The sequence below is a fragment of the Taudactylus pleione genome, unplaced genomic scaffold (assembly GCF_031769625.1).
Source record: "Taudactylus pleione unplaced genomic scaffold, aTauple2 ptg000555l, whole genome shotgun sequence".
Classification (NCBI taxonomy): Eukaryota; Metazoa; Chordata; class Amphibia; order Anura; family Myobatrachidae; genus Taudactylus; species Taudactylus pleione.
This window is the reverse complement of record NW_028284957.1, coordinates 876,893-901,497: the sequence shown is the minus strand read 5'-3', so window position 1 is coordinate 901,497 and position 24,605 is coordinate 876,893. Positions and strand designations below refer to the sequence as shown.

Sequence of the window (24,605 nt, the reverse complement as noted above, 5' to 3'; positions counted from 1 at the left end):
CGGCCTCTCTGCATCCTTGTATCCTCACCCAGCATCTGCCGTGCAGCAGATTGACAGAAGATTGGGTAGCCCGGTGGCACCGGTCATCCGGCGGCTGCTGAGAGGGGCAGCGGCCGGGGAAATGTAAAGCCACGATTATCCGATATGTCATTCGATGGTTTTAAAACTATTGAAATTAATGTTATACGTTAAAAAAAAAAAAAAAAAAAATTATATATATATATAAAAAAATTTTTTTGCCATACTATCCCTTTAAACCAGAACACTCATGAATTACACAGGTTCTGTGGCTGATTAAAAGCAGGTCAAATATATGTTCTTGACCAAATGTAATACATTAAAAAATAAATAATTATTAAATAATTTAATCAATAAAAACAGACTGCAGGCTTAAATGCTTTGATCAAATCATGCCAAAATCCCCTTGGTTTTATTTGCTATACATATAGATTTGCAGTATATTATTGTTAGTGCCGATAGCAAAAGTTTTTCTGTATTATATATATATATATATATATACATACATATATACACACACACACACACACACACACACACACACCATACTACCCCTTTAAAACAGAACACTCATGACTCACTCAGGTTCTGTGCTGTTTAAAACCAGGTGAAATGTAAACTTGAAGTCAGCCAGCCACAGAACCTGTGTAATTCTTGAGTGTCCTAGTTTCAAGGGGTAGTATGGTAAATATATTTATATAAATATATATATATTTTTTTTTAATAAAATCGTGTTGGATGAGTGTCAAATATATGTTCTTGATCAAATTTAATGAAAAAAAAAAATATTTAATTAAAAATAAATAATAATAATTACATAATTTAATCAATAAAAAAAAAAAAAAGACCATTTCTGAACAGTTTTTGGAAAAGCTATTAGCCAGTGAAGTGGTTAAGCTCCCTCATTGCTCATTTTCCATTATTATTCTATGCTATATCTTTGCACTTCTTGTAGCGAAGGTTTTTGTGGGCAGAACCCCACTTTGCAGCCTATAAGTGCAACCGATTAGGATTGTTTTATGAACACTGTTCCAGCCCACAAGATGTCTGCATCCTCTGTGTTTGGCACACTTCAATGCACGGCAAAGGATATCGACCTAAGACGATACCTCCATGGAATGAAAGGATAAATTCACTTTCATGGACATAATAAATAAAATATTTAAAATTATAAAGACTCGCAGGATTTTTTTTTTGCCCCAAAAATGTACCAATTTATAAGCAAAATTCACAAAACCTACGGGTCCATAAGGGTGTACCTGTGGTTTAGCTTTTTAATTTACACAAATTAGAAGTCGTCGCATTCTTCACTGTTTGAACAAAAAAGTGGCAGATTGGGATCTTACCTCATAACCAAACTGCAACTCGTCCGATGTCAACATGATGATGTCATCGTCAATGGCCAGCACCGCCTCTGTTTCAATCTCATCATAAGGAAAGAATCGGTTACTCAGCTTGTTCTCTAGAGTTCTCACCACTTTCAGTGGAACGCGGATCTTGGGCCAGAGACTATCTGTAGGAATGAAAGTCCGCAAGATGAGGCTGCATTACTAGAGAGTAAACAAATTACTGCCTCCATTCCCCTCCTCACATCATGTCACTACCCCTGTCCTCACTAACACATCACTCATCTCCTGATATACTCTGTGCTGCTGGAGACCCTGCTCCTTCCACTATAAAACTCTCAATCTGTGGCTTCCTGCTGCCTCCATTCCACTCCTCGTTCCCTTGCCAGTCACATGCAGCCCTGTACTCACTAACATAATCACACAAGGTGACTGCCTCCCTTAAAATCAGCAAACTCATCTCATGAAATACTCTGTGCTGCTGATCTGTGCTTTAGGTTGGTTCATGGATGTACACTAGATGTTCTTTGGCCTCAGTTAAATGCACCTTAAGAAGTGTGAAAGCCTCAGCACTAAGGGGCCTATTTAGAAACATACACAGAGAGAGGAGCAAACTTTGCACTGAGTCAGTCTGTCCTGGTCTTCCTCCATTTCTGGAGCACAGCTATACTCCCAGTGGCGTCACACCGAGTCCCTCCATATAGCACCAAGCTGCCATAATCAGACAGGAGTAAGACAGACAGGAGGGCTTTGTGGGAAAATAAATGAATTAAGGGACACAGCTAAAAACGACGACCCTGTAAACAAGCTAAGAGCTTCCAGATGACTCTGTACAATCTGAACAGAAGGTAAGAAAGCATCTGTGATATGATCATTACACAATCATTGCTTAATACTTACATTAGACAAATACAAGTTGCAGAATTTAACGGATCTCTAACACAGATCATCAGGGAACTCAGGGCCTGATTCAGAGCCGAACGCTCTGACCAGAGCGCTCGCTCTGAATCAGGGCCCTCCTCCATGAAAATTGAGCGTCCTCCTGGACGCTCGCATAGCTGTGGGTGACCACCCACAGCTTATGCGAGCGTCCATGATGATGGTCGCGATGGTCAAGACCATCGCGACCATCGGGCTTGCGACGGAGACCCTGCTGCCGCAAGCCCTGGAGTGATTTTGGCTATATCAGAGCCAAAATCACTCCCACTGACATCACTAGTGATGTCAGTGGGGCCGGCTTCAGACGGTAGGCGTTCCCATGGGAACGCCTCCATCTGGCAGCCACACCCCCGACACGCCCACCAATCAACATCGACAGCACGCCCCCTTTGGTGCGAGACCCGGATCGACGGAGAGCCCGTCGCTATCCGGGTCTCGCGCATGCGCACGACGGAGTTCCCTCCGACGTGCGCATGCGCAGTGGGGCAACATCGACCCGCTTGCGAGCGTCCTGCGCTCGCGAGCGGGTCTGAATGACCCCCTCAGATCCTAAGCTCATACCTAGACGATCCCAGCGAACATTTACAATGTTTTCCTAGAACTGTTTGTTTAAAAAATGGGTACAGATAGAAAAGATCCTTAAGCCTCTCCTCATCTGCATTTGCTGAGGAAGCTGGGAGCTGCCATACCGATTGCTACGTATCATCTGTTCCATCAGAAGGTCGCCCTGCAGTGGCCGACTAATAATGAAAAACTGCAGAGCGCAGTAGCAAGCAGGACATCTGTGCCAGCGGAGTTCGGTATATCATGTCGACATGGCCATGATAGAAACATTGAGCATGTCAACATGTGCATAACGTCGACACTGACCATGTCGACAGCGATTTAATGTCAACATGGTCAGAATGTCAACACCATTTTTTGATGAGAGTCTAACGCTAACCCTCATGCAAATGACGTTGTCGTTTTCCATGTGTCGATATGTATTATGTCGGCATTTTAACCATGATTGCATCCTGTAACAAAGCTTCATGTACTCAGAGGAGTCTCTCATTTCACGCAGGAATCCGATAGACTCTGCCGAGTTAATAAGACATCGTATAAACGTATGCTGCTATTATAATGTCACGTCAAATCCTACTGAATGGGTTTCAGCCTGTACAGAGGCTGGTTAGTGAATCACAATTCCCCCTCGCTATCGTACATTACATCAGGATAAATTTCCCAGGCTTCTTTTTTTTTTTTTTCTCTCATTAAACTTTGAAAAGAAAAAAGGAAAATAAATGACTGTGCTAGAAAGACGGGAGGCATCAAAGAAAGTAAATTAAGATAAATACGCTCAGAGCATCGCTGCGCTGCAGTCTGTGTACGCCACGGTCCCTGCAGCTTTCTGAGTCTGACCGCACTATTTATTTAAATGAAATTAAAGCTAAAAAAAACGCAGAGACCTTGAACTCTCTGCAGACGAAGCCAAAAGGCAGGCCGGCTAATTATCACTCTTGTCGGCTACCGCGAGCAGGCAATGAACCTCGCCGAGGCCTCTGGTGGCGCAAAGCGCTATGCAGTCTGCCTCTGTGATCACTCTCTATTTACGTACGATTATCTGTCTCTCACCAACATTCCCCCCGGCCTGCTGTGCAACACTATCACTTTACACAGGCGTCCCGGCCATTGCTGCAGCTTACAGTGTCCTAAAACTTCCTGAAAACACTTTTTACTACTGTAAATCTGTTCTGGTTTCTCACATGTGACGAAGGAGGGAGGGTTTATTTATTTATTTGTCGGAGGGTTGAAGGTGGAATACCATTAAGACAAAGCCATCCATTTTCCCAGCCCAATTACAGGGAAATAGATGTGGTCATAAAAAGGTGATCTTTGTAGAGTAATAAGGAAGGGTCTTATCTGCCACTGTCAAGATTATTGCTCACTTCAAACCCATTCCTCAGGCTTAAGTCCTCAGATACATCCTGCCTATAATGGTCGCCAAATGACAGCAGCTATTGATGGGTGAGGTCACTGTAGGGATGCGGGCGGGTTGGGGGGGGGCTCTCATCTAAGACCCCTGCACGCTCTCAATACACTATAGCAGCATAATCTGCAATAAGGCACATTTTTCGCTTGCTGAATCTTATGACGTCACCAACTCCACCTGACGGCACAGACTAGGAAGATATTTTATATATGGATGCAGAAGAGGAATTCGGCAGGGAGGATGGCGTGTAGCCTTGTAATAATGTAGTCACAAATACTGGATCATTACACACTAAGGGGTTGATTTAAATAGCCGGCTCGCTAACTGAAACTGCTATCTTCACACACACGGCATGAAAGTGCTATCGTCACACACACGGCATGAAAGTGCTATCGTCACACACACGGCATGAAAGTGCTAACATCACACACACGGCATGAAAGTGCTATCATCACTCGCACACGGCATGAAAGTGCTATCATCACACACACGGCATGAAAGTGCTATCGTCACACACACGGCATGAAAGTGCTATCGTCACACACACGGCATGAAAGTGCTATCTTCACTCGCACACGGCATGAAAGTGCTATCATCACACACACGGCATGAAAGTGCTATCATCACTCACACACGGCATGAAAGTGCCATCATCTCACACACGGCATGAAAGTGCCATCATCTCACACACGGCATGAAAGTGCCATCATCACACACACGGCATGAAAGTGCCATCATCACACACACGGCATGAAAGTGCCATCATCACACACACGGCATGAAAGTGCCATCATCACTCACACACGGCATGAAAGTGCCATCATCACTCACACACGGCATGAAAGTGCCATCATCACTCACACACGGCATGAAAGTGCTATCATCACTCACACACGGCATGAAAGTGCTATCATCACTCACACGGCATGAAAGTGCTATCATCACACACACGGCATGAAAGTGCTATCTTCACACACACGGCATGAAAGTGCTATCTTCACACACACGGCATGAAAGTGCTATCTTCACACACACGGCATGAAAGTGCTATCTTCACACACACGGCATGAAAGTGCTATCATCTCACACACGGCATGAAAGTGCTATTGTCACACACACGGCATGAAAGTGCTATCATCACACACACGGCATGAAAGTGCTATCATCACTCGCACACGGCATGAAAGTGCTATCATCACACACACGGCATGAAAGTGCTATCTTCACACACACGGCATGAAAGTGCCATCATCACTCACACACGGCATGAAAGTGCCATCATCACTCACACACGGCATGAAAGTGCTATCATCACACACACGGCATGAAAGTGCTATCTTCACACACACGGCATGAAAGTGCTATCATCACTCGCACACGGCATGAAAGTGCTATCATCACACACACGGCATGAAAGTGCTATCTTCACACACACGGCATGAAAGTGCTATCATCACTCACACGGCATGAAAGTGCTATCATCACACACACGGCATGAAAGTGCTATCATCACTCGCACACGGCATGAAAGTGCTATCATCACTCGCACACGGCATGAAAGTGCTATCATCACACACACGGCATGAAAGTGCTATCTTCACACACACGGCATGAAAGTGCCATCATCACTCACACACAGCATGAAAGTGCCATCATCACTCACACACGGCATGAAAGTGCTATCATCACTCACACGGCATGAAAGTGCTATCATCACACACACGGCATGAAAGTGCTATCTTCACACACACGGCATGAAAGTGCTATCTTCACACACACGGCATGAAAGTGCTATCATCACACACATGGCATGAAAGTGCTATCATCGCACACACGGCATGAAAGTGCCATCATCACACACACGGCATGAAAGTGCCAGTAATGGCAGATCCCATCTCAACCCAAACAACACAAATCTGAGAGTTCAGGGCTATCGTAAGTAAAGTGACCCATACGTCTGCCGGCCATTTCCCCGATCAGACTGGAACCGCCCGTGGGAACTGCCAAGCGCCGACCATCACTGTTTGCCGACCTTGTCGAGGAATTGGGGGAAATTCTCCATCTTAAAAATCCCTGATTTGCTGATCCCATATTTTGGTTGGGATCAGTATATCAGGGAAATTGGACATGTTGGATTTCACCGATAACCTGACCCCAGCGTCTGGAGATCGGGGAATTGCCCCCAATGCATTGCAGATATATGGGGGTCTTAGCTGCATATCCGCATGTTTACTCATGGAGTGAGCCGAACCGCGGCAAAATGAAATCAACCCCTTAGATTGCAAACGCAATGGAGAGAGGACCTTCCTGAACAATAGTTTGTTGAGCTGAATAGTAATAAGGCTGAATGCGTTACACAAGACTTTATAGATAACTGAGAAATAAAGAGCATCTGGTAACATAGAAGCTATGACCGCTCTTGTTGTTTAAAATTCTAACATTTCCTATACAGCCGAGTGCAAGCATTAGTTCTCTGTTATCAGCCAGCTCGCCCTTGGAAAGGCTCAGAGTCACTTATTATTATCATTTATTTGCATGGCGCCACAAGTGTTCCGCAGCGCCTTACATAGTACATAAACAAATTGTAGACAAGCGACTTACAGAACAATACAATACAGGACCAGGACATGGATAATATACATTGCTACATTAGCGACCACAACACCCAGATAAGCAACAGGGTGTAAGCACCAAGTGTTAGGTGCCCTAGTGGTTAGTAAGAAGTAGATGAAACTAATGTAGGGAGAAGCACAAGAGGGTAGAGGGCCCTGCTCGTAAGAGCTTACATTCTTATCAAACCTACAGGCAGGAAGTCCAGAGCGTGTGGGCAAATAGAGACTTGTATTCTTTACTTGCCATTAAACATATTGGATGACTGTAATTAGACTCTCTCTAAAGCGGTACGTGATGATGCATGATGAAATGTCGACAGCTGCAAAATGTTGACATACAACATGTCGACATTACTGCTAGGGTTACCTCGAAAATGACTGATGTTGACATTTTATCAATGTGGACGTGTTATCTGTCGACACTTGCTCGTGTCGACATTATGAATGACATGGTGACTGTTGACCTAACATACCGAACCCCATAATACACATCAAAGAAGCGGAAGTCATAGGACATTCAGCGTAATGAATAAAGGGAAGCACATCACCCCAAGAGGTCCGGAGACCTCCCGGCCTAACTGTAGAGGGGTGTGTATTGTGTTGCTACTGCCCAACATGTGTCGGCAGATTAAGAAAAGGACTGTGCAAATCCTGCTAAGGCAAAGTGCACAAACTCCCCCCTCACCCCTTCCAAAAATAAACAGAAAACAAAAACTCTCCGGTAGGACACACCAAACTACAGGCTTATAGAGGGGTGCACGGAGCAAGGGGAGTACTGTAGGACAGGCTCCGGCTGAAGCTATAAGTCTTGTACTGCCTTCCAATGGTTAAAGAACAGACAATCTGCACCGACTAAAGACCAGGCAACTAAAAATTCTATCTCCCCCTACGACTTTAGCTTTGCCTCATACTATAGGTTTAGTTTTGATACGTTTGTGAAACTTTTACATATCTGTCCTTTAATATTAGATACATAATGTACAGTGTCGAACCTTTAAAATCCACCAAGCAAATTTACAGTAACGGGTTACTCTGCGGTGAGATGCTCGCAGCTGCTCACAGGCCGGGAGGCGATTACCTTCAGGCGGGCTCTTGTTCTGGTTATTCCACACCACCAGCAGCTTGGACAAACTGGGGACCTTGGACACCTCCGTGATGACTCGGAAGAGACTTTCAACCCGGTCGTAGGTCAGCACCACGGCGGTGAACCCCTGAGACTGAGGCGGGATTAGGGGCAGGAAGAGGGGGTTACTGACGCTGCTCCACTTCTATAGGGACAAAACAAAAAACACAGAATGAGGAGAATGGACGTGTTAGATGCTAAAATACACAGTGACGAGTCCTATACAAACAGCGACATGGAAATCCCTTCGCCGCAGCTGATCGAAATTACTAACAGGAGCAGAGATCCTTTTCATTCAGGAAACAAGGAATGAAATATAAAATGTAGTTTAGGAAACAGTATATGGATATGTGTGTACAGCGGTGTAGTGAGACCAGGGGAACCTTGTGAACAATTCACCAGGAATATAACCGGTTAGTGTATACTGAATCTGTACAGAGAGTAACAAGGGAGCTCACCAATAAGGGAAGTGTCAGGTTGTAGGTGAGAAGATCATCAGTGACATATTGCACGGTCAGGCAGCGGCCGCACTGTGAGCCAATGGGCTCATGTAATACAAACTTCAATTACGTTTATTCCGACTCTCACAATAACACTTAAAAATGAATAATCCGACCTAAGATACTGTTAAATATACTGTAAGCTTACATCATCACATAGGTTATCTATACATAGAATAAAATAGGGTCATTGGTAGGCGTCTGTCTAATGTTGGCCATGCACCTGCGCGACCAGCTTAAGATAAGATTCCCATACGATTCCCCGAAGCTCCCTGGCAGTCCCGACGGCACGATTTGTTGTATTTTCATTGCACACGATCTGTCGTACGATCAATTGTGTGCCTCACGCCTTCATCAGGGATAAGTCATTGAAATGACATGAATGGACGCACGATGCATCGCATGCACAAAATAAACAGTACGATCTGCACACGAAACGATAGATAATATGGGCTGCACATCTGATCGTACGATCCATTTTAGGAGCTGTGGGAGCGCACATCGGATCTTATCCTACTCCAAAAATACACGATTTCTACACGATTAATCATAAGCTTCGTAGGAATTCCAGCAATCGGCCCGAAATCGTGCAGGTGTATGGCCAGCATTAGTGCTCGGGCTAATCTCAGGAACCACTGGACAGATTCTGATGTAGCTGTCTCTATTCTATAGAGCATTTGTGGAGAAAGATTTAGGTGTATGACACTTTAATGTATGACAAAAGGGAGCCGAGCAGTGATGATATTAGTGAAACACGTCAATGAAAACACGGACGTCTGAGCGCTTCCTTGGCTTACGCTGCCTAAACCGTTAAAGATATATCATAACGATGGATTTATTTTATACCATGTAGAGATTGATACGTATTATCAGATTTCTCCAGAAAAAATTGATTTAAGTTCTGTTTGCTGATACAAAATTTTAGTTCTTCCATTTTTTTTTACCGTTTCTATTTCATTTATGTGACAAACGATTCTTTAATTTCAAACAAGTCCAATTCCCGGTCATGGTCTGCTTTGGCATGACAATACATAAAGCACAGGTACAGACACGTAACGTGGCAGGAGTCCACCTAAGTGGAGACTGTTTTGCTCATGGACAACTGTAAGTGGCCCTTTTCCGTGTCATGTCAAAGCTAAATCTTTACGTGTTTATGTCAGGAGGAAAAACAACTAATGTCGTCTACAAGGCAATCTCATCAGACCTCGGTTAAAAAAAAAAGAAAAAAAAAAGACTATCGCTAGTAATAATAGCACCTCTCAGTGTTTTTGCGTCTGCAGCGATCACCAATAGTATCAGTACTTACACCTGCCCTATGCTGAGCGCAAGCCATCCGTCAGAAACAGGCGTCCTTATGTTATAGGCAAGCCTCAGAATAGCACGGAAGTCTGGCTACAAGTCTACAAAACAGATCCCGCGTTCGTTCACAAGATGGCCGCACAGTTGACATCCAGGAACGCCCATTTCACAAACAGAGAGAACCAGCTGCGCACAGACTTCCGTCAAGGTGGGTATGTCCGCATATATGTGGTCCAGCACATGCGCAGTTTGCTATTTCCGTCTGACTCAGAATCAGACCCAGGTTTTGGAATGCAGAACAGCTTCTCGGCAAAAAAAAAAAAAAAAAAACCACACTGGCACACATATGCATATGTAACATGAGTATGATTTTAGCCCTGCAAGTATATGGTGTGTATATATGATGGGTATATAATGCATCCTACAAGCCCTACGACAGCATCACACAAATATATCTTCCGGATTAATAAAAAATATCAAACTATGATGCCATTAAAGAGGCTGGCCTCCTTCACATATTATGCTGTACATGATGTCCTCTCCTAACTTGTACTTTATCCTTTTCCCTACTAGATTCTCTGTGCTTTTCAGCAGGTTTCTCTGCATCATCAAGCAGACTTGTTCTTTTCTGGTGCCCTGGATCCGGCATAAAATCTACTTCCTGGTCAGAATTTTCCCCCATTTGCAGAACTCAGAAAAGTTGTGTCACAAACCTGATGATATAGGCATGGCTGAAAACAACAAAGGAAAGCTAGATAGAAAAGGCAAGAGAGCATACACAAACCACCAAGTTAAAAAAAGTCATCCGAAGGGTCAATAAACGTTCTTGATATGAAGCTTGTAAAAGAGCGCTGGAGATTCTCTTAGCAGCCAGAAAATAGAAGTGTAATCAGTAGGTAATAACACAGATGACCTGACTGCGTATCGCATCACATTTATTTCTGAACTGCTAAGTCTTAGCTATCACTGTCTGTGATAATATAACATGAGGAATGGGGGGGGGGGGTGACTTGGAAGTGGCATGGGGAAAATACAGCTCATGTTAGACATCCTCACTTGGTTTCCATGCCCAGTGGAAATGCCTTCTCTGCTCCCAGCCTGGCAAAGGCTAGCCCGCACATCTGACGCTGGAGTTTTTGTTTTTTTTCCTTGGGAAAGGAAATGGAACGCGGTGTAGCAGAGACTTAGCACTGACACAAAGTGGGCACGGAGAGAGCATAAAGGTAAATAAGTCGGCAGTATAGACAGATTAAATAACTCAAACAAAACTACAGTTGTTCTTTGGCATGAAAAATGGCCAAGGAGTCCATTAAAAAGTTCTTTGGGAGAAATAAGAGTGCGTTTATAAGATTCGTTTTACAGACTTACAAGATTTGAATTTTAATTAGGGCGACCCTGACTTTAAGCCTCCACTCCTGAATCCTGCCAAAGAGATGGAACCCAGAGGGGTTGGCAAGCCAGGGGACACAGTCTGTTCCTAATAAGAAAGCGAGCAACGGTTGTGTAGACAGGGAGAGGGGGTTCGGAGTACTTCGCTTCCTAATGGGCACCATTGGACAGGAATCAATAAACACATAGGTATGTTGACTTTGAAGAAAAAAATAAAAAAAGACACAAAAACAGCATTATGGTCAAATAACTGAATAGTAAACAATAAGCCAGAGAATGCGATCCGTGCGCGGTTCTGTGGCCCGGGGACGGAGGCTTGTGAATCTGGCACTGGTTCCGATTGGTGACAAAAAGGCAGCACTACTCAGTCTTGTTGCTTTGTGAATGGACAGTCCCAATTAGCAGCTCAAATGTCTTCTCTTAATCGTCTTGTCGGTAAAATGATACTTCCAGGAAAATTTGTAGTCAGTTAGCTCACTTTATTTTCCCATAAAGGCCTATTATAGCGATTCTCTGGCTGATTCAGAGACGGGCGCAAATCCCGTTGCGACTGTGCTTCCGTACGTAGCGACAATACGCGACAACTCAGCCACAGGTTTTGCGCACGGAAATGCCCACTTCCGGCATCGGACATCCGCCGCTCATGCACAAAAGCGGCAACATGGGAATCATTGGTAGCATGGGGTCGGTCTCATATGGAACGTCACAGTAAGTCTATGATGTCTCAGGACACAGCCTCCTCCTAAGACACCGGGGCCTGTGCAGCAGCCTAACTAGAGCTCGCCCAGAAAACGGTCCCGACATGCCTGCGTTGTTATAACCACCCCCGTTACCTCCCCCCAAATGATGACTACCTGTCACTCACTTCGCAAAGAAATTCCCTCTGCGACTACATACGCTAATCCATCCTGCACCATTGATGCATGCGCAGAGGCGAAAAAAAATAAAAAGGTGCGCTGCGTGCAACATCGACACCGTCCATCTCGAAATCCGTCACTCTGACCCTTATTTTTGCGTCTCTGTCCCACGGAGTGTCAAAGTCGCAGTCCCGATGGTCTGCGCACAGAGTCGCAGCACAGAATCGGATGCAGTGTATGAAAATGTTAGTGGGCATTCCTGGGAGGTAAAAACGAGGGGGGGGGGCAAGCGAAGCTGATGTCGCTGAAAGCGGCTTAGCGTCACACAGGAGGCCATACGCGTAAGGAGAAACCTATCATAGGGCTGGTGCATGTTTCGATGGTGAGACCGATGTCGCATCTAAAATACGCACAGTGATAGAAACCCTATGTCCTGAGACGCTGCAAGTGGGCGACTGTTTGAAAATCGGAGGTGGCATTAGCATAAAGACGCAGCCGTCTCAGAATCAGACCCTAAAAGTGCAATGCGGACTTAAGGTCTATTTAAAAAAAAAAAAAAAAAAAAAAAAAAAAAAAAACAACCTCAGGCTATTTATAATGATTTGCTAGATACACGCTAACAGAATGCTTCTGCCACTTACTATTAAAGCAGACTCCGCTTCAGGAATGTGCGTCACAATCTATACCGACACAGCAAGCGCTGTACCTATCCCTAAGACTCCCCTGGGGGTGCCTAAATCTAACCCTCCCTTCCCGCACCCTAAACTTAACCCTCCCAGGGGGGTGCCTAACCCTAACCTCTCCCAGTGGCGCCTAACGCTAACCCCTCCCTCCCCCTAGTCTAACCCTAACCCTCCCCAGGGGATGCCTAAACCTAACCCCCCTCCCCACGGCTAAGTGCTAAGATGCCCTGACTTATCTCGATCGTTCCAGCGCCCTTCTGCATTCCGGCGTTGGGATTAAAGATAGGCGTCGATATTTCGACAACTATCTTAAGTCCCCAGTCTGGCTTTCGTTGTTGGGATTCAGACCCGCGGAATCACGGCCCCCGGGCTATTAACTACATCCCATAGGGACTATATTTTCAAAAGTATACCTATGTGGCCTCTTCGCACATTTCACCCTTGTTAAATACCCCTCTCCCCCCACCACACACACACACACACACACACACACACACACACACACACACAGGCTTTCCTGCAAGTGATGAATTTAGAAGACACTCTTGTTATAAATTTTCATAACGGTGCTAGTAAGTCTGTGGGCCTGATTCAGAGCCGGATGCAATTAGCGCTCGCTCGTCCAGAAAATAGGGCTGGCTATTCAAATCAACTGTTCGCTCTTTGCGGTCTGTTCACGCCTCTAGGTCTGAACGAGCGAACAAAACTTGCGGTCGTTTTTTGAAAAAATACGCCCCCTGGCCGCTCGCATCCTACATCATGTCCGCTATTTATTAGATTAATCGAGTACATCGACCAGCGTATGAACTGCTCGCTATTCTTGGGGTTGGTTTTTGCTACCACAATTTTGCGAGCAGTTCTGGCTATAAAATAATCCAGTGACGTGGTCAATGACGCTGCTGTTTTAATTATGCACACCCATAAAACGCCCGTTTTGACCTTTAAGCACGCCTGCGTTCGGATCTCCATTCCCCGTTTTCAAGCACATTTCACCCGTTACCACCCACATACACCTACTCCTGTCACTCAAATTATCAGGCATTCGCTATTTTGCGAGCACATGAACTTCGACCGCACTGACTGGTTCGCGCATGCGTATAACGATCCGTACGCATGCGCAGTTGGGCAAACATCGCTCGGAGCGAACGAGCGGCCGCTTACAAGCGGCTCTGAATCAGGCCCTGTGTGCAAGGCTCACCATTTACAGTACCACTGTTTGCCTTCTCTTCCCCAATCGCTTTATCTCCTGCCCAAGCTCTCCTGTTAGTCTTACTGATCTGTTATAATACTCTCATACAGAGATCGTTATGGTAACAGCAGGGACAAACGCCTGAGTTTGTTGAATGCGTGAGCTGAGAGATACCATGTAGCATGTATGTTCCCTGGGCACACACAAGTATAGAGTATGAACGGAAACCCTAAACCAGTGTGGTGCCCAGTGCTGGTGGTAGTCTGTCTGGTGTCGATGAGCTCCAATCTCCCAGACATCCAAGTCACTTTCTTGTCTAAGCAAAACAAAAAGCAGCTTCTGAATTCTGTATCTGAATTTGCCAGTGTTTCCAGGAAGATGGGGAAGGTAATTGCACTCTGCATTCCTCACTCCCAACATCACATCCAGGGAGCTGACACTATAGATTGGAATTCCACATACTGACACTGATACTTATTGCAACACTGGAAATAAAATATGGGACTAGTTGCAGCTTTACTCCCTTTTTTATTATTGCTAGGATTATATAAAAATGTCCCTAAGAGTTAAAGAAAAGGTTTTCAGAAAGTTACCTCCCACCCTCCATACTCCCAGCATTGGTAAATACCTAATCAGGGCACAGGGGCGTGGCTGCAGCACGATGTGGGTGTGGCTACATGATAGTGGGAGTAACCTAATTTCATCCTACTAGGGATGGCCGTCGCAAGTTACCATCGATGGGCATGTGCCGTAGAAAACTATTTAAAACCTGAATAGCATGCATTTGTGGTAACTAATCGCAACACTGGCATCAAGGGAAAAAAAAAATTCTGTTGAATCAGGGACATCGATGGTCGCCATTACCAGCCATCGGTTTTCGATGGCCATCCCTACAGAAATACCATTTTGGTATGGAAAAAAATGGGAGGCACTCTACTGCAATGCAAGTGGCAGGAAAAATATCCCCCAACTCCCTGCAAATCTGGACAAACACACGATCCTGGGACTGCCTGCCCCTGCCCCCGCCAAATATGGACTGTGCCGCAGAACCCACTGTCATGTTTCACTGAGCTGGGTGTCTAAGGGAGGGACCGAATGATGTAGGTCAGGGAACTTTTTTACCTTTTACCCCAAAATGTATTTAGATACGCCAAAATTACCCCCTTGATTTGAAAAGAACGTAATCATATAGTAGTGCCCCCATATAAAGCCCCTGTAGTAGTGCCCCCATATAATGCACCTGTATTAGTGCTCCCATATAATGCCCCTGTAGTAGTGCCCCATATAATGCACCTGTATTAGTGTCCCCATATAACGCACCTGTATTAGTGCCCCCATATAATGCACCTGTATTAGTGCCCCCATATAGTGCCCCTGTAGTAGTGACCCCATATAGTGCCCCTGTAGTAGTGCCCCCATATAATGCACCTGTATTAGTGCCCCCATATAATGTCCCTGTAGTGTCCCCATATAATGTCCCTGTAGTAGTGCCCCCATACAATGCACCTATATTAGTGCCCCCATATGATGCACCTGTATTAGTGCCCCCATATGATGCACCTGTAGTAGTGACCCCATATAGTGCCCCTGTAGTAGTGACCCCATATAGTGCCCCTGTAGTAGTGCCCCCAAATAGTGCCCCTGTAGTAGTGACCCCATATAATGCCCCTGTAGTAGTGCCCCCATATGATGCACCTGTATTAGTGCCCCCATAGTGCCCCTGTAGTAGTGACCCCATATAGTGCCCCTGTAGTAGTGTCACTTGTACAAAAAAAAACCACTTACCTTAATCCCCGCTCCTGCATCCGCCGCCGTCCTGTCCGCCCGGCTGCTCCTCGGAACTATGGGAGAAACGTCATGACATCTCTCCCATAGTGCGCATGGAGAGAGCCGGAAGCTGGAGTTCAGTAGAGAACTCCAGCCTCCAGCTAACGCGGCGCTGCAGGGAAGGAGCCGGGCGCCCGCTGGTAATAACATCTCAGTGGGCGTCCGGCTTAGAGCCTCCCTGCGGCACAGCCGGGCATGCATATGAATCACTCTATATTATAGAACGATTTCATATGCATGCCCGGCTGTCCGTCCATTACCCCCAGGAATTTCATTTTTACCCCATGTGGGGTAATTTACCCCTGTTCCCGACCACTGGTGTATGTCAGGTGTCAGATTATGCACCTACATTATATTTACCAGCTGGAGACAGATGGTGACCATGGCCAGTGTATCAGGGCAGTAAACGTTGTCTGAGGGCGGGTTCTGGAAGATAACTTCGGAATATCATCACTTTTTTGTTTGAATGATTGCGAAATGAGCTTCAAATGAGGACACATTTTAAAACTGTTGAACTATATAGTCTAGTGAAACAAATGTTATTAGAATACAGACCATCAAGTCACTAATCCTATTGATATAACCGAGTCATGAGGCATGAAAGTGCCTCATGCCTCAATGATGTTACCAGAGAGTAGATAGGCTGAATATTAATGCAGATGAACAAATGTCCTACTCCACAGAATGTAGGTGATGAATACACTTTAAACTCGCTGCAATCCCTTTAACGAAGCCGCCCAACCAACAGCAAAGAGATCTAGTCCCAACAAGTCCTGCCGCTTTCATAGAGCTCAGGATGATGGAGAATGGCCCTATATTCTGAAATATTCCAATGCATAGGACCTTGCACCCTTTGGAAGAGTACAGCGGGCAACATGCCACACTCAGATTCAGGGAGCAAGGAGCAGAGACTGAAAATGGATGCGATTCGGCACATCCCTGGTACCTCCCCCCGTACACAAGGCCTCTATTGTCCGGTTTATTGACGGACTCACCCTGATGCATATTCACAAGTATGGCTGTACATATGGAACCAGTCAGCAGGCTGTGCCACTACCAATTATACTGTTGTGGAACATGGTATAAACAAGTCAGACTTCAGAGCACCTTGCTGTATGATGTGACCCAGAGCACCCCCCTCCGTCTCAGCACATTATTAACTCGTTCAGCGCCGAATGCGGTTTCTGGAAGGTCTGCTAACGCCATCTTTTTTTTTTTTTCCGATAACCGAGCCAACATAGATATATAAATAATAGTCTTAAAAAAAAGAAATAAAAAAAATTGTGTGTTTGAAATCATTACAACAGTAATCTACAGATGGAGCAGACTGTATGCCTACATTTGCTCTCTTTTAATGTAATCAGTGGTGATGTGCAATGAAGTCGACTCCACCAGTACAAGCACGCACGAGAACACCTTTGCATCGGCATATGCTGCCGTTTACAGGACGGCCTATTTATAGACGTAGATTTGAGACGCTGCATTTAGCTAAGCAAACGTAAGGTGCAACAGCTAAGGGTAGCGTCTAGGTTCAGTTGGAAATTCATGACGGCCAAACGCACTTCGAACAATGCTACTTTTATCCAGCATGTTGGATTGGTGAATAATCATTGCATACTATAACCCGCTAATTATATGCTAGTATAACACCCAGCCTAATTAGCCTAATGTGTGTACCCTGCCCGTTACTTTGGGTACCTGCTAGCATTCAGAGTTGCAAACAATTTGGAGCCTTGACCAGGAGATAGTAAAGTACTGTACAATTGTACCCATGGTTGAAACCAGCACTTGTGCCCCAGTAAGAGGATACAGACCATGGCAAATAACAGGTGCGACCCAAATGCTAGATATCCCATCCACAGGGAGCCAGCAGCTGTCTCTGATACCACCTGCTGACCCTGACGGGACACCGAGGACGCAGCGAGTGTCGGGGTATTGGATGCTGGTGTTCTGGGCAGGAGACTTCCAGAGTGAAACAATGGACTGGATCCTGCTCCGAAATGAAAGGGTGCCCGGAAAGAGCAGCCGCAGACCTGTGCCTTGCTTACAGACAGGAGGACCAGGGGTCCGTAGCCAGCGCTGCCAAAATCATTAACACTCTGACAGCCGGCGCAGGCGTGCCATTAAAAGCTTCCCGTTAACGAGAGCTCCTGTAAAGGAAACACTTTCAAATAGGCCTTTTAAGGTTTATTTTCAAGTGCTGTCAAGGGCTGACCCCCTGCCTGTGTGTCTGCTGTCTGAGACCTCTTGACCTTCTCCGATTTGATAGTCAATAATTCAGCTGGGCTGGAAGGAGGGGGCTTTAAAGGGCGACGCTTGACAGAAGGTAACCGGCAAATTGGTCAGTTACAAACCCATTACTGTGGCGTACCTATTTCTTCATATTCTTATTGCAGCTCCATAGCGTATTGGGCACTTAGAATGAGCATTTTTGACATAAAGGACACCATTATGTGGCGGTATGCCCGGCGCGGCACGGCCGTATCGGTCCTCAGCCATTTGCCCCAGGTTAGCGTTCAATCGCACACCACTGCTGCACGCAATTGCCAGGGGCAGAGTCCAAGGTACCCGCGCATTGTACTTTTGTTGCCTTAGTGATACGACTAAGACACATACAGATGTGTCCACATACTTCCTTGCGCGTTAAACAGTCCTTCTAGTGGCGAAACGCCGTCTTTTCGTGCAACATTTTACCTTTAAATTAGTCTTATTCACAAAACGATAAAAATACGAGACACAAGCAGCTTCTGCTGATTAAAATGATATGCAGCATGCCTATAGTGTGTCTGTGTGTGTCAGCATGCGGAATGCTACGTTACAGTGTTACAGCCACTGACACCGTGACACAGCATTCCGCATGCAGATACACCCGCAGTCACACACACAATATAGGCATACCGCGTATCATTTTAATCAGCAGAACTGCGTGTGCACCCTTTTCGCATCGCTTTGCGAATTAACCTCATTTGAAGGTAAAATGTTGCATGAAGAGACGCGCAGCGCCCACACGTTATTTGTAACGCGACTTGTAGCGCACGGAGGTAATATGTATGTGGACACATCTGTGTTCAGTACAAAACTCTGAGGCAGGAGGGGCTTAGTCGCATTATCTGTGGCACGCCAAACGGGGCTACTGGCCGAGATTTGATGACGGATGTTTGTGGACACATCTGATTTCTAACATACACTGAATGAAAGATAAAGGCTGGGAAGTCCACGTAAAACTTAGGCCAGGGATGGACAAAAGACATCTACTATTTTGGAGCCATTAACATCGAGCATACCACGGACAAGAGAAGGTGGACAGCAGCAGGCACATTGCTCGAGGTAGCCAGGGGGTTTGTCCCTCTCGTCTGAGGCTCGCTCCTGTGTTGTGGGACTACTAGTATTTCAGATCCACTACAGCTGCGCAGACGCCGGTTGCCTAAGTCTGATCTGCAGCTATAAATTAATAACAAGTACTATTATTCTATTATCCTCAGACTGATGACTGTTCAATGACAGCTGGAGTTCTAGATGTCCCATGTCTGACAGACCGTTCATGATAGCAATCATTGTTCAGCCATTTACTAATGTAAGAAGTACATATAGCTGTCAGCAAGGGCATGGAAGTTACACACACACTGCCGCCCCTCCTACCTCCGTGTACGCTTTCATCCCTCTCAAACAAGAGAGCGCCAACCTGCCCTGTGAACATAGCGTCATGACGGATGAAGCACCCGGCTGAGTTTAGATTCTCTTGGTATGTTGATGTTTTTTTTTTTTACTTCTCCTCCTTTTTCTTAAATACCAACCCTCAACCACGAATGTGGTTTCAATTATGAATTACCAGACCTTAGAAAAAAGGAAAATCTTGATTTATTTTATGTTTTGCTCCAATTATGCACAATGTATTTCCACAGCATACTCTGAGAAAGAATGTCAGCATGATTCTCATCCTGCGGTGGTTAAAGGCCATGAGCGGAGCCGGATTAACCCCTATCTGGCCGAGGCGTGACGATTTCCTCTGCCTGCCAGCAGAGCATTACTTGCAGTCTGGCAGAGAATGGGCCGGATCAGAGCTCGGACAGGGGAATGGAACCCGCAAAGCAAGACAAAAGGTTCGGCCACTTTCAGACTTTAGCGTTTATGGGCGACAAAATGAAGTACAACTACTCCCATTCGTGGGGCCCTACGGAGTATGACAATTATTATTGTCCCTTTATAGGAATCGCATCAACATATTCAATTCCAGCAGACCCTGTTTCAGTGGAGCTTACCATCTAATTTCACTATCACGAAGCTGGCGAGGCACTTGGGGGCTGGGGAGACACTAGGGGCTGCAACTAGAAAGGCAATGGGGGGCTGTAGCAGGAGCAACACTGGGGGGCTGGTAAACACACTAGGGGCAGCAGCTGGAGAGACACTAAGGCCTAGAGAGGCACTGGGGGGCTGGGAAGACACTAGGGGCTGTAGCTTGAGATGCACTGGGGGGCTGGGAAGACACTAGGGACTGTAGCTGGAAAGGCACTGGGGGGCTGGAGAGATACTAGGGGCTGCTGCTGGAGACATACAAGGGGGCTGATTGGAATGAGAAAGACATTGGGGGCTGGAGAGACACTGGGGGGAGGTTTGGAGAGACAATGGGTAAAGAGGCTGAAGAGAACTTCATTTTGCCCTACACCAAAACGGATACTGTTCTGTTGTCTTATATGGTTGAACCTCTGGTATATGAAGATTACATTGATTATATTCCTACACAAACAGGAATCTTCTAGACCATGTGATTTCCTGCATAATTACCGACTGAAGTCACCGTCTGCCCAGGGAGGATCAGTTTCTTCAGAAGTTCCCCCATTGCACCATGTCACCGCAGGCCCCTGCATCTATACACACAGTTTTACTTACCCCCGCCCGAAAATAACTTTTTGTTTAATTTAAATATACATCCTAGCCATTTGTTTATATATACTCTCGCCTGTATTAATAAATGGTGGGAGACAGAGCACGCACCAATCCATTACGGGGCCACAAGACTAGAGCTGCATGGGTGCGGCTGCCCGGCAGCGTGACCTCGCCACACAGCGACATCACGGCCTGCTAAGTAGTCCTTTTGTGCCTCTGATAATAAATATCAGATGATCCCATCACCAGGCCCAGTCACTGTGTGCCATGTACAGGAAAGCCTGGATGCCTGCAAAACACATCCGTGTAACGAGACAAGACGCTAACACAGATCATGAGGGTCAAGTGCCACGGTGCCGTCATCGGATGGGTGAAGGAGGAGAATCACGCTGCGAGCTGGAAACCGGCCACCATCAGTGCTCGGACCAAACTGTGCTGGAGAACACTTTTCATCAAACGTCCGACCCTGTTCTGTTCAAAACCTCCACTGTACTCTTTACACGGTTTGATCAATCTCCCCATTAATGGCGACAGACCGACACAATCTTTCCCTCACGCTTTGTAAAAATCTAAGGGGAAGAGAATTCCCTTCACATGGGAAGAACCACCATCTTCTACCCAACACCTGTGTAGTCAGAAATTCCAACTTAGAATTAGGAAAGGCAGAAGGCCATTTACCCACAACAAGTCCTACAGTCCAGTGGTTCTCAACCTCAAGCATCAAGTTTTCCCCAACAGGTCATGTTTTCAAGATTTCTGTCTGTGGAACAAGGTGGGATAATTAATGATCCAGCAAAATAGATCAACTCACCTGTGCATGATTAGAGAAATCCTCAAAACATGACCTGCTGGTGGTACCTGGGGAACCCCGATATAGAAAATTAAAGATCAGGTTTAATTAGTTTAAAAACATTTTACATACAAGACGGGGACCCTGAAAGGAGCTTAGAAAAAGTGTGCAACACCCAGTATTAAGACTGCAGAGACTGGGGAATAAAGCGTTACTGATTACGCAGCATTCCAAAATGATGTGTATGGACAATGCACATTATATACTATATATAACATTTGGGATCATGGATTCCCATAATCAGCACATTTCATACTTGGGTCTGCTCCATTCAGTGACAGGTGAATGTCGACATTGAACATGTCGGCACATGCATAATGTCGACATGTGAAATGCTGACATTCTGCATGGACCAGCAGGAGAGGGTTAGGATTGCGCTACAGGAGGGGAGGATTAGGACTTGGCACTAGTGGGAGGGTTGCGGTTAGGATTAGTCATACTTACTGCCGGAAGCGACGCAGGATCTGCCGAAAGTCATCCTAACGCCACTGCTGGACCCGGAAGACACCAGACCCACCATACCTGGAGTCACCATACCAGGTAAGTCACTGCTAGACCACCGGGGATGTTTTTTTATCGCCATTATATTCATTGAAAAATATCAACGTTGTCAATCACAACATACTGCATGTCAATAATTCTCATGTCAACATAATGAATGTCGACAAAATATACCGTCTAATGGGGATAACGCAGCTATTAAAGCTTGTGCGCCAATAAAAAACTGCAAGCTTACATTACACCGTTTAATATGAAAACAAAATAAAGCTACAAGTCCATATGTTAGGTTTCATCCTATACTGACACCTTGCGCGCACACATCCCACGGACGCCGGGATGCAGTTGGCCAAATGAGGATTTGACGTATGCCTAATATGAACCTGAATGAAACGCACTGATTAAGTTTAACATATGCTTGAAGTAGAAAGTATTTGTCTATATAAAGGAGGACATTGCTCACAACGCTACGCAGATTGGTGAATTCACCGCACACTATGCATTAATGGTTAGGGGTGGAAACCATCTTAATAAAAAGTGGAGGAGAGAATGAACTTGTCCTAAATGAACCAATGAACCATGAAGCAAAGTTAAGCAACAGACTCCGAAACATAAACTGCAATTACCAGCAGGCAGGTTCCATTTTTACGTGTATCATTTTATTCCAATTTGGACCAAAAATCTCCACAGAATCGATTTCACCGCCGTATACCCTCCACCCTCCCCCCACCACCCCTTAGTGTGTTGCTGACATTTGTAGATTGCAGCAACACACCCACAAACACACGGTTTCCATCAAGTGACCTCTCTTCGTACATCTACATACGCGTACATGGATAATGTTACAGGTAGGAACCTTACCACGGACAGGGGGTCGTTCCACTCTTCATACGATCTCGCCGCGTACGGGTAGATTCTGTCGTTGATGATCTGGAGCGTCGTCAAAGCGATGGATTTCATCGTCCTGAAATATCCTTCCCAGAACCAACGGGCCTGAAAAACAAAAAATTGAAAAAAAGTAAAACATTTATATTGGAATTAATAGTGACCGAATTATCTCTCGAAACACCTGTCACCTACTCAGCGTGGAGTGGGCGGCCATTTTGTGACTTGATTCGTGAGACTGCAGCCAAACCAGTGACATCCCTGAGGTGTTTAGCTCACAAACCTGTAAGCCACTTTCCGAGTAAATAGCAAGTTAAGAAACACCGTACCGTCTGGTCTCTACAATTGCAACAGACATCTTTGTGATACGCAGTACAGTTCTGTATTTAGCAATGCATCCAATTATCCCCCCTTCCCCTTTGCACTGATAACCGTAATAAGAGTGTTTGGGGTACTTAAGTAGTTTAAGTCGCAGCTTATTAGCGTCTTTGTAAAAGTGGTGAATAATGGTATTAAGCAGTGTTTTTTGGTGAAAATAACTAGTCCAGTCAAATTTGGGGTAGTTGAAAATGGGTGCTAGCATATTATGTCTGTAAAGTGAACTTTTAAAAAAACTTGAAAAACCACCCTCATACATGCACCTGCAATCCCAAAAACACTTGGTCCCTCCTTACAGCACTCCAAGAAGTCTTTTTCGCTAGTTTTTATAGCTGTCCCCCCACTTTTTACTTTTTTGCCCCCAAAACGAAAAGTACTTTTTTGGGGGGTGTTCTGAGGTAATTTTTTGGTTGATTTGTCCTTTGGGGGGGGCTGTCCCAAGGGTTCTGAAGCTGCCTACACACTTAGCGATATTTTACACGATTTGCCCGATTCCGTCGCATCGTGACGACAAATCGTGTAAAATATGCCCCCAAATCGTGCGTGTCCACTCACGAACACGATGTGCGTCCCCCGCAGGTCGAACATCGCATCTTCAGAGCTGCTGTGCTGTAGGGCAGATCTGGCAACCTCAGTCACGATGCACTGGAATAGTTAGGAGGCACGATAGATCGTTTGTCACATTGGATAGTTTTTAACACCAAATCGTGCCCACGACTGCCGGGGAGCTGCTGGGGAGAGTTCAAGGGGAAATCGGACACAATGTCGGATCGTGAGCACATCGCCAAGTGTGTAGGTACCTTGAGTCGTTTCCCCACGTTTGTACCCCAAAATAACGATTTTGCACTTTTTTTCACCTGCTATTCATAGGAGATACTTTTCGGCCTATTACAACGCATTGACTTCCCGCTTAGGCTAAATCGTCCTGAAATTGAATATGAAGATACTTTGAAAACAGGCGGAAAGTCGGAATCCGCGGAAACTTACCTCCAAACGGCACTTTTCGTCTCTAGACGCAAAACCTAAAAAAATTTTTTAAAATAAGTAACGCTACTCCTCTCGGAGCTTCTCAGTTGCGCCCAGAGTCTCACACTGTATGGCGCAGACACGCCAGTGTATGAGAACATCTGTATATCTGGAGATCCTATAGGGGATCCACGAAATGTTTACGTCCCATGTTTATTTTCCCCTCGGTAACATTCTCCCGAGCCCATCGCCATTCTGGATGTTACAGTGGTGTACGCAGGGCCACAGAGACTGACACTTCCACAGACGTTACATGACATGTGCTGAAATCTTTCCTATCTAACCGCTGCGGAAGGAGAGAATAAAATATGTTTTGCTTACGGATCAGCG

At 45.6% G+C, this 24,605-nt stretch overlaps 1 protein-coding gene across 2 annotated transcripts in view; it reads right to left on the bottom strand.

The window, feature by feature from the left end:
* EXT2 (exostosin glycosyltransferase 2) overlaps nucleotides 1–24,605 on the bottom strand; it is a 90,784-nt gene that overhangs the window by 14,874 nt on the left and 51,305 nt on the right. For both annotated transcript variants that reach the window (XM_088452629.1, XM_088452630.1), the window contains exons 8-10: nucleotides 22,848–22,979; nucleotides 7,966–8,155; nucleotides 1,365–1,531 (exon numbers count right to left, since the gene is read on the bottom strand). In XM_088452629.1, the coding sequence (XP_088308755.1) occupies nucleotides 1,365–1,531; nucleotides 7,966–8,155; nucleotides 22,848–22,979 (489 nt within the window). The remainder of the gene's footprint in view (nucleotides 1–1,364; nucleotides 1,532–7,965; nucleotides 8,156–22,847; nucleotides 22,980–24,605) is intronic.